The sequence below is a fragment of the Citrus clementina genome, unplaced genomic scaffold (genome assembly GCF_000493195.1).
Source record: "Citrus clementina cultivar Clemenules unplaced genomic scaffold, Citrus_clementina_v1.0 scaffold_7, whole genome shotgun sequence".
NCBI lineage: Eukaryota > Viridiplantae > Streptophyta > Magnoliopsida > Sapindales > Rutaceae > Citrus > Citrus x clementina.
Window position 1 is genome coordinate 14,572,775 of NW_006262075.1, and position 16,994 is coordinate 14,589,768.

Genomic DNA, 16,994 nt, shown 5'->3' on the forward strand with positions numbered 1-16,994 from the left:
ACTTAAGTTTAATATTATAATTTTAAATTTTTTTATTCATTATTGATATATAAATTAGGAATTTAAACTTACATTTTTTATTTTTCCATTATTATTCAAATTTAAATTTATAATTTTTTTTTTTAAAAAAAGAGGGCTTACGCCTGGTCCGAATTTCTTTTTCTAAACTCTTGTCTAGGCCCTCATATGCGAAGGGTGGGCCAAATCCCGTGTGAATGGGCATGACCAACCCAACCTTGGGTTAGCCCGTACTTTTTTGCCATCCATATTCATGTTGATGTGAAAATGTTTAATATTTTTAATTAAACATTTCTGTCTGAGATTGCTAACAAATTTTACAGATTATTGTATTAATTGCTATAAACATCATTGAGAAACAAAAACTAACATTTTGAATGATTTTTCTCCTTTTAAAAAATTAATTAGACTTCAACTTGTGTTGGGGAATAAAAAAGAGAGAGAGAGGGGCACATGGGTTCTGATTTTCTTTAAAAGACAGAAGAAATATAACTTCTTTCATTTAGGTTTTTATTTTCCTCCTTACCAAGCAGCGTGTAGAGTTGAAATAACTTCTTCAGAGATGTAAATCATAGAAAATATAGGGAATTTTCTCCATTTTAAGGTTTTTAAGCAAACTGAAAATATCAATAAGCATGGCAAAATTCGGATCCAAGTTTAGGTTCAACCTTTTCGAATTCAGACAGGGATGTAAATTTGTTGTACTGGACTTAGATATGAACTCGGTTTCTTTACTTAGTGTTTGGGCCGAGTTTAACTCGGAAAAATTTAGGTTTCCAAATTGCTAGTTTTAAACCCGGATTGATGAATCCAACTAAAAAAAAAAATCTGCATTCAACTGAAAAAAATCAAATACAAAAAAAAAAATTCTATTTATATTATAAACAATTTAAAAAACTAATATTAACATTAACAAAATCCAGATTTAGGTTCTGGACATGCAGGTTCACTCGGCCCGGGACATATCCACGTTTATAAAATGGCATCTAGATATCGAATTTAAATTAATCTGGTATGGTTGGACCTAGCCCAAACAATCCGGATTCTTCTGGGCCATGATTAAATTGTCATCCTATACATCACGCTATTCAAAGTGGAAGAGATTTGTGAGTTTTATCTCATGAAGAAAATAAATGATAACATTTTCATGATACATCATGAACAATGCTGGTAAGAAAACAAGAAATCATAATTTATTAATGATTTATTTAATAAAAGTATGCTTTTAGATCAACACTTTGTTTTCTATATAATAATAATAGAACTACGTAACTATATATATATTTTTTCAAAAATGATAGACCTATCTAATTATATTTTTTAAAACTATTTCAATTTAAATGAATTTTTAAATAATATTCTGAGATATTGGCGTGAGCCAAATTATAAAAATATCAGATGTTTATCCTTATGGTGCCTCAAGACTTCATCCACCTTAAATAAATACTGTAACCAGTATTTCCAAATCAATAGAATCAATTTATTGTTCTCAACCCTTAATTGTTTGAAGAGGAATATAAAAAATTGTGTTTGTAATTATACAATGCCTATAATATTTTATCGATTAATCAGTTTTGAATTTTAAAATGACTGTAATGTTGTGTAGCAATGGATTTACTACCACTTTAATGTAGTTCATTTATGGCTTAAATTTAATAAGCCTATGGTTCATTCATTTTACAAATTAAAGGTGATGGAAATTTTCACTATAAATAGCAATGAGTTGTAATTATCTCTTTATTCTAATACACAATAGAGAATTAAGACACATTATGTTTCTCTCTTAAATTTACTTTCTCATTAATTATTATTGCTTTATTTATTACGTGCTATCAGCACGGATAGCTAATCTAAGATATACTAATTGGTAAGTGTAGAATTTTATTTTACTTTTATTATAGTAGTCCTTATATGCTCTATGATTGCCACTAAGTTGGATCCTTCACATCAGAAAATAAGGATTATGATATGATATTGTTTATTATGATTCTTTTAAGTTATATTATCGTATAAACATTAATTATTAATGCAACTTGAAGTTTGCAAAAAGAAAGAAGAACTCGAAGTTCTGAATTTTAAAATGCAATTCTTAGAACCGAAAGTTCTAAAATCCATGACATCTATATATGAACTTGAAGTTCTAAATTGATAAATGAAATTCTACATCATTATTTCTTTATATCTAACATGCTTTGAGTTTGGTATTTATTTTTCTTTATTAGTAAGATATTCTTCAAAAGATGTCAAACCTCACAGATCTACAAATTCCCGCTCTCGATGTCTTTAGAAGTAATTATTTTTCTGGGCTTTTAGATGCAAAGATGCACCTCCAAGCTATGGGTCTAGAAGATGCCATAAGTTAAGGAAATCATGCATTCCAACAAGACAAGGCAAAAGCCATGATTTTTCTCTATCATCATTTACATGGAAGCTTAAAGCTCAATATTTGACTATAGAAGACCCACTGATTTTCTGGGATAATGTAAAGGAAAATTATGATCACCAGAGAGACATATTCCTTCCTAAGGCACAATATAAATAGATGAACTTAAGATTGCAAGACTACTCGAGAGTATCTGATTATAACTTTGAGTTATTTCGCATCACCTCACAATTGAAATTGTGTGGAGAATAAGTTAGCGAAAATACAATGCTTGAAATGACATTTTTCACTTTTCATGCATTAAATACAATCCTACAACAAAAAGTACCTAGAGTGCTGATTCAACAATTATTTAGATTTGATATCATGTCTTCTAATAGCTGAACAAAACAACGAGCTCTTGATGAAGAATCATCAATCACATTTATCTGGTTCTGGATCATTTCAAAAAACGAATGGAAATGAATAAAGAAATAAGGGATGTAATCAAGGAGGCGGAAAAAAATATGGTGATTACTCCCGTCATGATCATTAAAACTTAGAAAATTAAAATAATAAATATGGACACCACCGAAAGTGGAATGTCGATAAAAAAGAGAGTAAAGACAAGGGTTCAGAAAAAGAAACTTTATAAAAACAATAATTATGATATTTGTTATCAGTATAGAAAAAAGGGCTTTTAGTCACGTTTCTGCTGTGCAAATAAGCAAGCGATAAACCTTTATTAGGCATCCAAAATAGGCTAAGGAAAAAATATTGAGGCTAATTTTATCGATGAGTGAGATCCTGCAGATGGAGAACTGATCATTTAATTAGTGATGGAAATATCGATACTAACTAAACTTTATTTATTACTCTACTTATATTTTATTCATATACTTTTGTTATATTAAACTTTAGTTATTACTCTACTTATATTTTATTTATATACTTTTGTTATCACATCAAACTTACCTTATGTTTTATGTTTTAATAATTTTGATGTCCAACATGAACTTTTCTAGAATAAAAGGATATGAAGAAATGAATTACCTACCATGGAAAAGAAAATTGGCGATGTATGCTTCGTTGATACTGCAACTACACATACTATTCTTCAAGATAAAAATATTTCTTGAAAGAAATGTAAGCATTATTTCAGGTTCTGCAGACTTAATTGACGGCTTTAGAAGAGCCATTATGTTATTAGTAAATGGAACAATATTATTTATTCCAAATGCCTTACATTCAGCAAGATCTAAAAGAAATCTGTTAAGTTTTAAATATATTAGTATAAATGAGTATCATATTGAATTTTTAAATAAAAATAATATAAAATACCCCCACATCACTAAAAATGCCACGGAGAGGGAATACACATTGGAAAAACATCCAAGTTTCTCATTTGGGTTGTATTATACAATTATAAATTGAATTGAAAGCTATGTACTAATGAACCAAAAGTTCATTGATCTAAAAATATTTATTTTATGGCGTAAACACCTTGGTCGAGAATTCTCATGGCACCTATTAAAGAACTAGAAGATTCCATTGTCCAATAAAATTAGTTATACCACTTGCTCATAAGGTAAATTTGTAGTTAGGTCATCCCCTTCTAAGATTGGTTTTGAATCTTCAACTTTTCTCCAAAAAATTCAAAAAAATATATGTGGGCAAATCCATCCATCAAGTGAACCATTTTGTTGCTTTATAATTTTAATTGAAGCATCTGCATAATGGTCACATGTTTGTTTGTTGTCCATTTATGATGTTGCATTAGCCAGACTACTTGTCTAAATTATAAGATTAAAGTCACAGTTTTCAAATAGTTCTATAAAAAACAAAATGTCTTGATAACGTTTGTGAATTTACTTTTAAGACATTTGATGACTATTGTATATATATTTGCTCGAATCAATGTAGAACATTCAATTCTACATGTTCAAACACAAAATAGAATGGCAGAATCATTGATTAAATCACTTTAGGTGATTGCACGAAGATTGTTGTTTAATACACAATTACCAATATCTATACGGAATCATGCCATTTTACATTATGCAACATTAATTCGTCTTAGACCTTCTTATTATCAATATTTTCTATTATAACTTGTGCTTGGTTATCAACCTAATCTTTTCTATCTATACAATTTTGGTTGTGCTATGTATGTTCCATATCACCTACACAGCGCACAAAGATAGGACTTCAACATCATTTGAGGATTGAATGCACAATAACAAGCTCAATAATAATTGTAGAATATGTTATGATTTGAATTTGATTGAGCATTTTTATAGTTGGAGAAGAAAACTAACCATTGTTGACTTTCTGGGCATATTTGGATCGCTGTTAACTTCTGTCGCATTACTGTTTTGACTTTGTCCAAGATACTGTTATGCATATTTTAAATAGTCAGCTTACCGTTTTCTAGTATTCGGTTTGGCAATTGATTCTAGTGACTAATATACTCAAAGTCGACTTATCGTTTGGAGTTGTCAGTTTGCCGTTTAATTTCAAAAACATGCAAGAAATTATTGGCTACCCATTTATGCTAAATGGTTCATCGTTTTCAGTTAAATTGCTCTTTGGAATTTTTTGGTTAACAATTTTTCAATAAACGACTCATCATTATCTTCTAAAATCAAAATTTTATGTCGTCTTTATAAAATCGATTTGCCATTTCAAGATTAACGGTTACCCATTTTTGTCCAAATTCTTAAATTTGTCCAAAAACTTTATATGACCTTAAAGAATTAACCAATTTTAAAGACTCCAACATTCTTAATCTTGCTTGTTATCATCAAAATCAATATTATGGAAATATTTATGTTATCACAGTCAAGTGTAAAGGTAACTAATAAGTTCTACGTTGCATGCCAGAAGCGTGCATACCACTTGGTCCTATAAATACTATTTCTCAAAATAGAAGAATGAAAAATCAAGATCCAAATGAAAATAATGCTCAAAAAATGAATATTCCCACATTACTTGAATCACAAGTTCTAGATGAACTGATAGTCCCAGCATGTCCTGACAGAGACACAAGTCCTAGGAGTGATGGAAGTCCTTGAAGAGGCATTAGGTCCCAACAAAGCACAAAAATTCAAAAATGAAGAAAAATCTAGAAATAATACTTACACTAAGAAAATATGTGATTGTAATAAAATTGTCGTCAACATTGTCTTCTCATTCAAACTGAAATTACAAATGATTTTGACCTAAAACTATCGATGAATGTAGACAAATGCATGATTAGCCTCAATGAAAATAAGCAATTCAAGCATAATTGACTTATGAAGTATTTGGATCTTTAGTCCAGACATCTAAAAATGTCAAACATGTTTGATACAAATAAGTGTTTATAAGGAAATGTAATGAATATAACAAAATCATAAGATATAAAGCGCGAATGGTTGCACAAAATTTCTCGTAGAGATTTGGTATTGATTATGAGTATAACATATACTCCAGTAGGACACCATTACGTTTCGATTTTTAATCAGTTTGACAGTCTCAGAAAAACTTGATATGTGTCTCATGGATATAGTGACAATATATTTATTTAAATGGGTCACTTGATTTTAAAATGTCTGAAGCATATATAGATCAAATGATCATATTTTGTATTCAATAAAGCTACAACAATCCTTTTATAGATTAAAACAATATAGGCACAGGTAGTATAATTGTTTAAGTGAATATTTAATAAAAGAAGAATGTATAAATGATCCTATTTACCCATATATATTTATTAGAAAATCTAAATATGGATTCACTATTGCAGCAGTATATGTAGATGACATGAATTTAATTGGAACTCCTAAAGAGCTCTTAAAAGTTGTTCAATATTTAAAAAGAAAATCTGAAATGAAACATTTAACGAAATAATATTGTCTGCTGATTGAGCATAACACTGATGCAATACTTGTCCATCAGTCTGCCTATGTTGAGAAAATCTTAAAGCGCTTCAACACAAATAATGCCTATTCATTAAGTACTCTTATGCTTGATCTAAAAATGATCCATTCCACCCTAAAGAAGATAATGAAAAGACACTTGGGCTATACGTGTTCTTATGGATGATATTGGCGCATTATTATACTTAGCTTAGGGCACTAAGCCACACATTGCATTCTTAGGGAACTTATTGGCAAGATTTAGATCTGCACTAATTCGAAGACAATGGAAGGGCATTTAACATGTATTTCGCTATCTCCATGGAATGATGGATTGAGGTTTATTTTATTCAAACAGAGCAAACAAAACAAATCAAGCTTGTTGGTTATGCAAAATGCAAGTTATCTTTATAATCCTCATAAAACTCGTTCATAGACAAGATTTATTTTTACATGTAATAATACAACAATTTTATGGCGATCTATGAAGCAAAATTTTGTTGCCACTTCTCTGATCATTCAGAGATTCTTACTCTACATGAAGCAAGTAAGGAATGTATATGGCTACAATCTCTTATCTATCATATTTAAGACACATGTAATCTAACTTCTGTTATAGACATGCCAATAGTAACATTTGAAGACAATACAGCTTGTACTACACAAGTTAGAGGAGGATATATCAAGGGAGATAAAACCAAACACATGTCACCAAAGTTCTTTTACACTCATGAGCTCCAGCAGAGCTAGAAAATTGATGTCAAATAGATACACTACATTGATAATTTTGCAACTTATTTTACTAAAAGCTTTGCCCACTTTAACATTTGAGAAGTTATACTATAGCATTGGCATGTGTTGACTCAATAGATTATTAAATTGATATTTATCTCTTTGAGGGGGATCATTTTATCAGGGGGAGTATAAATATTTAAGGGAAGAACTACTACAAAAATTATACCTATGTGTATTGTACTCTTTTTTTTTCTTATGGCCAGTTTTTCCTACTGGGTTTTTACCAATTAAGGTTTTTAATGAGACAATTATTATAGCACATCTAGTGGCATTATGATCCTCTTAGAGTGGTAAATATTCGAGGGGAAGTGTTTTATAATAGTGGATTTACTATCAATTTAATGTAGTTCATTTATGGCTTAAATTTAATAGGCCTACTGTTCATTCATTTTTACACATTAAAGCTAATGGAAATTTTCACTATAAATAACATGACATTGCAAGTGAAAGATTATCCAATTCTTATTATCTCTTTTTATTCTAACACACAATAAAGAATTACGAGTCATTATTTTTCTCTTAAATTTACTTTCTCATTAATTATTATTGCCTTATTTATTATATATAATTAATTATTTTTATTAAGAACCTATTTTGATAAGCATACAAAATTTGTTGCTTCAATTTGAGGAAACAAACTTAAAGGCTTTATCAAATTCAAAGGTGCCAATCCAATTATGAGAGGATCATTACTAAGATTGCTCAATCTGTTATCAATTGTATACAATGAACTATGACGATAAATGAATTATACTCTTTAATTAAACAATTCAATTAATATACAAGATTTAAAATTCAAAATTTTGATCACATCAAAGTGAATTAATGTTTTATTTTTATTTACAAATTCAAAATTTCACCCCAATCAAATTTAAGAGTAGTTCCGTTTTATGTATATATTATTTTTATTTTTTCAAATGTGTTTTATGCAATATTTAAAGCAAAAATGAAAGAAAAGAAAGGTGATTCATTGATTATAGTAACCGATTTGCTTATGTTGTTGTACTGGAGTGAAATCTCAAAATAAGTTTACTAGTAAACCTTGCCAACGGTCTCGGAATCTCGTTTATGGTTTTGGTTGTTTTTCAATTAATTTTGCCGAATAAATTACCAAAAGTACTGTTAAGGGACCCACCTATCCAACTTCCTGCCACACATTGAGATCCCAAACATCTACCAAGTACCAACGACCCGAAAGCACATAACCAACTAAACTAACACAAAAGCTTGAATAAGGAAAAAGGCTAGCCAATCCCAACTCAAGAAAACCCAAATGGCAACGACTTCTCTGCTTCCCAAAAGCACTTCCCCATTTCTCTCAAACCCACTTTCTTCACTTCCCTCAACCCACTTCATCAAACCATCACCACTCTTCAACCCACCAGACAACCACTCTCTGTTGATCACCACCAAAAGACTGTCTTTTCAGACTCATGCAAAGAAAAAGAACCCATGGCTTGACCCTTTTGATGATGGAGAAGATCCTGATATGCAGTATGGCTCATTGTTTGCTGATGGCAAGCAAGATGAAGATCCCAGGCCACCTGATGATCCCAATAACCCTTATGGGTTCCTGAAGTTCCCAATGGGATTTAACCCTGAGATTGCCTCATTGCCATTGAAAATTAGAGGTGATGTTAGAAGATGTTGTTGTATCATCTCTGGTGGTGTCTACGAAAACCTCCTGTTTTTCCCTGCTATTCAGTTGTTAAAGGACAGGTTAAATGTTTAATCTTGAATATATAAAAAGATTGGATTTCATTTGCTTATAATGATGGTGTTTTGTTATGTATTTACATGTAATTAGGTACCCTGGTGTTCTTATTGATGTGATTGCATCAGCAAGAGGGAAGCAGACTTTTGAACTGAACAAGAATGTGAGATGGGCTAATGTTTATGATCCTGATGATGATTGGCCTGAACCTGCCGAATACACTGACATTCTTGGTGTAATGAAGGTGTTTTTACATATTATCTTATTGTATTATGGGGATTGTTAACTTTGTGCCTTCTGGTATTTGAAGAGGTAAAAATTCGACTAAAATTCTCTTGGGGTGTACAAGAGGTTTGACGTTGAATCCTGCTCACACTACATTTCTGGAGGGATTTGGTTTGTTTAATTTCTAGTGGAATGAGTTCCTTTTTATTTGGATCTTCTAAAGCTGTTTGTTTTTCAAAACTGAAAGTTAGGATGCATTTAATCATTATACGGTAAATATAATCAAGGAAATTTAGATGACACCATCATGTAACAGATCCAAAATGCACTTTGTTTATATCCATATTTGATCAGTTCACTTTGTGCATATCTACAACTTACTGGGCAATCAATTTGGGTTAGATTGTTAAGCATATTGCACTATGCTCGCAGAATAGATACTATGACATGGTGTTATCAACCAAATTGGCGGGACTTGGTCATGCAGCATTCCTGTTTATGACAACAGCTCGAGACAGAGTTAGTTATATTTACCCAAATGTGAATGCAGCAGGAGCAGGATTACTTCTATCTGAAACTTTCACCGCAGAGAGTATGAATCTTTCAGAAAGAGGGTACAATATGTAAGTTATTCAAAAGTACTTGTATGATTTTTTCAATGTAAAAAGCTTTTAGTTTCAGTATAAGCTTGTTTGGTTTAGGTATGAGCAGATGGTAGATTGGCTAGGGAGACCATTTCGCAGTGTGCCAAGGCATCTGGTGCCCCCACTGAGAGTTTCGATCTCAAGGAGACTGAAGGAGGTGGTAGCAGAGAAGTATAAGAATGCAGGTGCGGAGCAAGGGAAATATATTGTGATTCATGGGATAGAGTCAACTTCAAAGGCCTCGATGCAGTCGAGGGGTGATACTGATAGCTTGCTTCCAATTCAAGTGTGGGCTGAAATTGCCAATGGTTTAAGGTACAAAACTTTTCAATTCATATGATTGAAATAATGAATCATCAAAGATCAATTATTCATATAAGATGCACAGCTTTCTTCAATCATGTCAAATCTCTTCTTTCCTGCAATACCTCTGCATAAACAACACTCATAGAGTGAAAAGCTGCATAAGCTTGAATTCAGAAAACTTTTAAATTGGAAATAGAAAAAAATGAAGTGAAACATAACTTGAGTAATGTTAAATCAGGCAATCCAATGCTGGTGAACCGGCATAAATACTTGTGTGTCTCAATTGTTAAGTTCTTTACCATACAGTTTTAAGTGTTGACCCTTCTTTTCTACCTCCTGTGAAAGGCTCCTGTAGTGTTGATGAACATTTGTTATGCTATATTCAACTTAAATTAGTGATACATCATGAAACAGGGAATTTAGGCCAGTTTTTGTTATTCCACATGAGAAAGAAAGGGAAGGTGTGGAGGATGTAGTAGGTGATGATGCCAGTATTGTGTTTATTACCACACCTGGACAGGTACGTATGTCTTCTTATACTATTTTCAATATTGCTGAAGGAAAATAATGAAAGAAATGAGGAGAAAAACTGTGATTTTGACTCATGAATTAGGTTCTAAATTGAAATGAAACCGTATCATAATTTATTTTTATGAGGCCTACCATAATATTTGTTAAGTTTTAATTAGCGGCCTTCTTGTTGTTTTTATTACATTTTTTTCAGTCTCAACTAGGACAACAGCATGAAAATTTAAACAAGTTAACAAAATGGTAATAATAAAATAAAGACATGAAATATTTTCTAATTTTAAATTTATACGGTTCGGTCAACGATTCCATCTTATTTAGCTTGCTGCACTCATCAATGACTCGGCTGGGGTGATAGCTACAAATACAGCAGCCATACAACTTGCAAACGCGCGTGAAAAGCCCAGGTAATTTATATTTTCGAGTAAATTAGCTCACGAACCTGAAGACTATCTGCTGCAATTTTCTGTTACCATGAACATGACCACAAACTCTAACGATGTCGAAAAGTGTTATAAATCATATTTGTCTCTCTGTTGCCAATTTTTGCAGCATTGCATTGTTCAGCTCTGAGCTGAAGGGGAGACTATTTGTTCCAAATGCAGAAGAGAAGAAATGCACTGTCATTTCATCTAGGACAGGAAAATTAATTGATACTCCAGTTGAGGCTGTGCTAAATGCAATGCAGATTTTTAATGAATCACTAGCACTAGCGTAAAGCAAGAGGGTTATTGTTTTTCTCATATTTCTATTTTGCTTCTGTTTATTTCCAAATGTATATTTAAATTAATAAAATGATAGTTGTGGCCGGCACACAGGCTTCGGTGTACAGCAATTATGTTACTTCTCTTTGCCATGATCTCTGTATGAATGATTGAGACCGAAGAAAGTTTTAAGGGAAAGAAAATTGGTATATAAACAGATAGGATAAGTTTAATTAATGCATGATCTTGGATAATTGAAAAATCGTTGCAAGTTCTGAAGTTCGATTTATTTCAATGAAATAAAATTATAAATCAAGTCATTTTGATCATAAGACCTGTTTCATTTTTTTCCATCGTTTCAGACTTTCAGTATCCAATTATTCATTACAGGCTGCACTATTCATAGCAGCATGCCTTAACATGATTTACAGCAAACAGCAGAAGAAAAAGCATAGTTCAGTGCTCAAGGCCTGAACAGTTCTTAATGGAGAAACATCCATGAATGATGTTCATTCATTGCATTTCCTCAGTCTTTCAAATTTCAAATTTCAAAGTCATTGTAAACTGATTGTTATGCAGAAAGAATTACATATAAAGCAACGATGATTAAAAATCTCAAATGGGAAACAATCTGGAAACAGGGTAAATAATCAAAGATTCAAGCGTACTCCTACTAGAAGCAAAAATCCCAAGAAAGCATTCTTGGCCAACTTTAGCCCTTTAATGCTCTTCCTAGATAATTCATCAGTTTACTGCAACTTCCTGATCAAGAGAGTGGCTTTGCACGAGTAGCTGGGTCTTCCTTCGACTCCAAACGTATCATGAACAAATAGCCAAGAATCCACAAGAGAATGTACCGAAAAGGGACCCAGGATAGACAAGCAAGAAGACTCAGAATACTCCCAACATATTGAGGATCTTTTATGTACCCAAATGGAAACTCTGTTACCCACGGAATGTTCGTCCCAAAACGTACGCCATAATAAGTGCCTGATTCACCAAGTAGCTGATATACCCTGTCATGTAATTGTTTTAGTACGATGATAAGCAAATAGAGAATTACAGACTGATGCACATAGACTCAAAATCAGGAGTTTTATAAACAGAAAGCAGCATCAAGACAGAAGCGATATATAATCTGCTCATAATTGTCGCAGTTGCAAGATGAGAAAATATGATTTTCAGTGAAAGATTATCACTTAAAACATAAGACATTTCCATCCAAAGCACTATATCAACAATACAGTACCAATAAACAATGCATCAGTGGAGAAAAAGCTTTTGAACTAACTTCAGTTCTAGAAATAGCAATTATGGCAAGAACACAAATAAGCTTCTCATGCTTGTCAGAGTTGATCCTAACTGCTTCTCAAGTATGTCGATTCCTATGCTAAAGGAAATACAAGGGGTTTGGACATGCATATATAAAGTGGATTCTTACTCAGCAAAACCGAACTCTCAACCCCCCAGCAAAGTGGATTCTTACTCTCAAATTCATAAAAAGATAGTACATTAATCCTGTTCATCCTTGGGAAACTTTTTTGTAATTCTGAAGAGAGCAAATCATCAGCCGTCTTAGTTGCATAACTGCCAACTGCCAAAGTTGACCAGCAGGTTCTTTTCACTAATGCACTCCTTTTCTCCTTCTTTCATTTTCAGTCTCGTTTTTTCCTGTATGAAATTCTCTCTCACGCACAGTTTCTACCTTATGATCCAGCTTCTACTAAAGAACAGGATATAGTATGTTGACCCAAGAGCCAACCTATAAGGTACTTTAAGACTGTTTACTACAAGTTCTTCCTTAAATGCTCCCCCTTTTTCCTGCCCCTCAACTTACAAACACAATATCCTATATGATTTATATAGCTTTTTACCTCATTACCTGCCACTAAAAACAAATAGAGACTAAACAAGACAGGGACATAAGCATTGGTGATTGAGATATGTATATACATTATTGAGACATCAAAACAACATAGCATTCTTCTCACTAGCATTTTCAATCGTAGAAACATCTTGGCCAAAAACAGAAGTTACTTCTTTTCAAGTAGGCCTGTAAAGCTCCAATAATTGTGCTCCTATTGCATAGCTTCTATTTTCCAACAGAAGTCCCCTTATTCCAAAGTTTTTGCTTCTTTGCTCAACTGCAACAAACAATTTTGTTGAGCAAGATACATCACTTTCCCGAAGAACACATGAATCTATTTCAATTTTTATTTAAAAAAAATCCTATTGAAAAGTGCATTCAGCAATGCTAAAAGCACTCCCAAATGCACTCGTTTTTATTATTATTTTTTTAATTCTCATACACATTGTACTATTGTAGTAACCTTCAAGCTGCAAACTTAGACAATATCTGCTTCTTTTAACATAACTACATAAAATACAAGTAAAGCAAAGCAATGATTTCACATAAGTTCAAAGATCCCATTTTTCATAAAAGCAGAATACACACACACACACACACACACACACACACACACACACACACACACAGTATTGACCTGAAGTTGAGAAACTGGCCAAAGGCAAAAAGAGGGTAGAAGTAGAACGGAGGAGGCCAAGAAAGAGAGGAGACTGAGTAAAGATAAATGAACTGCAAAAGCTTCAAGAAATGAGAGACATATGCCATTATCTTTGATGGGTCTTTCCCTTTTCCGCATAAGTTTACCCATGTCTGTGGCTGAGTCCATAGCCAATAGTAGAATGGGAAGGGAAGTAGGATTCCTATTGCTGCCACTAGCCCCATATTTTTCGCTGATTTTTTCTTGCTGATTTTCTCGGAAAAGGTCCAGCTTCCAGGCATTCGCTGGTTTTTGAGGAGTGCGAAAGATATGGGCCGGGCTAGGCCCGATATGCTTAATGCTTCTTCGATGGGCGTAAAGAGATTATGCATTTTAACTTTTTAAATATTACATTACACTCTATTAATATTCGGATTAAAAAGACCAAAACTTTTAATATTATTAGGGTTGGCAAAAGTCCAGGTCTGGTCCGAATTTGGGACTGCCCGATACTAGCCCACATGAATAACATAGCTGCCTAGTCCCGGACCACTGCTTGGATTTTTCACATGCGTGCCGAGTTATGACCGACACCTCCCGGGTATGGGCTTTTTATCCAAGCTTTCTCTGCCCACATCTGAATTGAATTAAAAGCGGAAAAAAGTCATGTAACAATTTGTTACAACATCTCCACTAAATTATTTCAATCTACTTTGTCAATTTTACGTAAATAACAAATAAATTGTTTTAATCTACCATCTATTACGTAAATTCATTCAATTTCTAAACTAAATTCATTTAATTCCTATCAAAAATTTAAATTCAACATGACAATAATCACCAAATAAATCTAAATAAATGTAGCATACTAACATCTACCTTATTACATAATATATATCTTAACTACAATACCAATGAGGCAATAACAACAGAACATATGAAATTCCCAAAATATCTAACAAAAATAATTCATAAAAGAGTCTAAAATACTCTAATGTAAAACATGTAAACAATAACTTCATGTCAAGCACCTTGACGATTGTGCCCCATCATCATCATTTGAAATTACCTCCTCCCCAACAAAAATCTCATCTTCCGGAACTCCACCTAATAACAAAAATAACACAATAAGATTTAAAAGCATTTTAATCAAATAACTATATACCTCGAGAAGTAGAAGCCCAAATCCAATTTCGAGCACTTATTAAGGATTCTAAAGTGTCAGGATAAAGTTTACTACGATGCGAACTCAAAAATCTATCCCTTATATTGAAAACTGACTTAGAGGCAACAATGGATACATGAATGGCCAAGATATCCTAGGCCAACTCACCCAAAATAGGATATTGGCCTGTGTGCATCTTTCAAAAAGCTAAAATATCAAAGTTCAAAGTAATATCCAACAATTCCTCATCTAAATACTTATCCAACTTTGACTTAGTCACCTTAACATGCTTATTTCGACTTTAAAATGTTTCAAACTCATCTACATCTCAATACTTATTTGAATTCAAAGAAGATTTCAAATGAATATTTTCTGATCCAACATCCTGCCCACCACTCAAAACCATAGCCTTCAATTCGTATTCTTTCACTAAATCATGACAAAGCTTACGTGCATGCTCAATATGCTCATCTGTTATATCACCATAGATCTTTGGGAAATAAAAATCAATTAACAACATCTTAGATCTCCGGGTCAAGTACTATAGCCACAACTAACATCGGATGAATTTCATTCCAATATTTTTCAAATTTATCAGTCATAATTATAATAGTAGGGTTATTGAAGGTGTGCCACCTATTAATTAACATTTTCATTTTGTACCTGAAAACATCTCCGTTAACATATAAAATGATCTCAAATGCTCCACCATTGTGGCTATCAAATCCCATTCACTATCACTAGGCAAACTCTTATATTGAGGCTCACACTATTGCAACCGAGAAAAAAAAAATTTATACATCAATGCTACATCAAGTATGTCATAAGTAGAGTTTCAACGAGTTGGACAGTCTAATTTCAAAATTTTTTTTTTACAATTAATTTGCAATTGCCTAGCAGCTAGCTCAAAAATTTCAAATCTTTTTGGTGTTTGTGTCCAGTAACTCACACTCTCCCTAATCTTTCCAACCCCATTTTCTATAACTTTCAACCCATCTCGCACAATCAAGTTCAATATATGAGCAGTATATCTCACATGAAAAATTTTACCATTAGAAATTAAGGTACCAATATGAAAGCTTAACAACAATTTCTCCATCATCACATCATTAGTGGTACAATTATCCAATATCACTGAAGATAGCTTTTTATCCACATTCCAATTCAGCAGACATTGAACTAACTCATTAGAAAGGGTGTCAGGAGTATGGGGGCTCAGAACATAAATAAACCTATCAAGTATTCAAGTGTTAGTATTAAATGCATAAACTTAAAATATTATAACAATTTAAAATTGAAAAGAAATCAAATATAAGTAATTAAAAAAACTAAAAGAGAAATTAGGCAGATAAAAAATTATAGAAAAATTACCTTAAGATTCGACTATGTAATTTTCAGGAGTTGTCAATGAAATGTGTTGTGATAACTATGTATCCCTTTTTCTAATTACTAGTTATCCATAAATCCGCAGTAACAACCACTCTACCATGATTTTTCTCCAACAAATGCAAAGTCTTAACCTTCTCAATATGACACAGCTTCAAAATCTCATTCTTCAAAGTATTTCTGCTCATTGGCTTAACCACAGGGTTGGCATGTGTTATCATTTCTCTAAAGCCTTTATATTCAACAAATCTAAGTGGAAGCTCATGTATTATTACCATTCTTGCAATCAAACTCTACAAACCATTTTGATCGAAATTTCCATAGCCAATGTCACAAGTTCCATCCTCTCTTTTGAGCACTTTGAGACTTCCCTAAAGTGCTTTCTCTATTGTTGGTTGATTTTTTGAAAAATAAGATTCCACGTGTTTGTTCAAGCTCATAATCCCTTATATGTATTTGGCTTCTAAAATTGCACTACAGTGCAAGTACTTTGCCTTTTGTTCTCCATTAACAATTATTTTTGTAAAACGATCCCAAGCCTTAGAGACTTTCTTCTTATTTCAAGTGTTTTTCACCACTTTCTTTCCCTTCTTATCATTCACGGTTGACAACGAAATTTCCTCAACCTCGTTATCAATGCTATCTTCAACATTATAGGATAAATTTAGAGCATTTGATGAATTCATTTCTACATTGTTTGACATCGCACTGCTGTTTATTACAGAAAAAATTATAAATAATCAT

General features: G+C 32.4%; 2 protein-coding genes across 2 annotated transcripts; one reads left to right on the top strand and one right to left on the bottom strand.

Annotated features, from left to right (window-relative positions):
- Positions 1-8,287: 8,287 nt before the first annotated feature.
- On the top strand, positions 8,288-11,259 carry LOC18036749 (photosynthetic NDH subunit of subcomplex B 1, chloroplastic). The gene is made up of 7 exons (XM_006427562.2): positions 8,288-8,793; positions 8,882-9,032; positions 9,446-9,636; positions 9,715-9,972; positions 10,378-10,483; positions 10,813-10,898; positions 11,044-11,259. Exons 1-7 carry the CDS (start codon positions 8,348-8,350, stop codon positions 11,207-11,209), a joined length of 1,404 nt encoding a protein of 467 aa, XP_006427625.1. The 5' UTR covers positions 8,288-8,347; the 3' UTR covers positions 11,210-11,259.
- Positions 11,260-11,734: 475 nt separating this feature from the next.
- Positions 11,735-13,977, bottom strand: LOC18036206 (phosphatidyl-N-methylethanolamine N-methyltransferase). Its single transcript, XM_006427564.2, has 2 exons — positions 13,700-13,977; positions 11,735-12,211 (listed from the first exon to the last, which is right to left on the bottom strand). Exons 1-2 carry the CDS (start codon positions 13,942-13,944, stop codon positions 11,962-11,964), a joined length of 495 nt encoding a protein of 164 aa, XP_006427627.2. The 5' UTR covers positions 13,945-13,977; the 3' UTR covers positions 11,735-11,961.
- Positions 13,978-16,994: the final 3,017 nt, after the last annotated feature.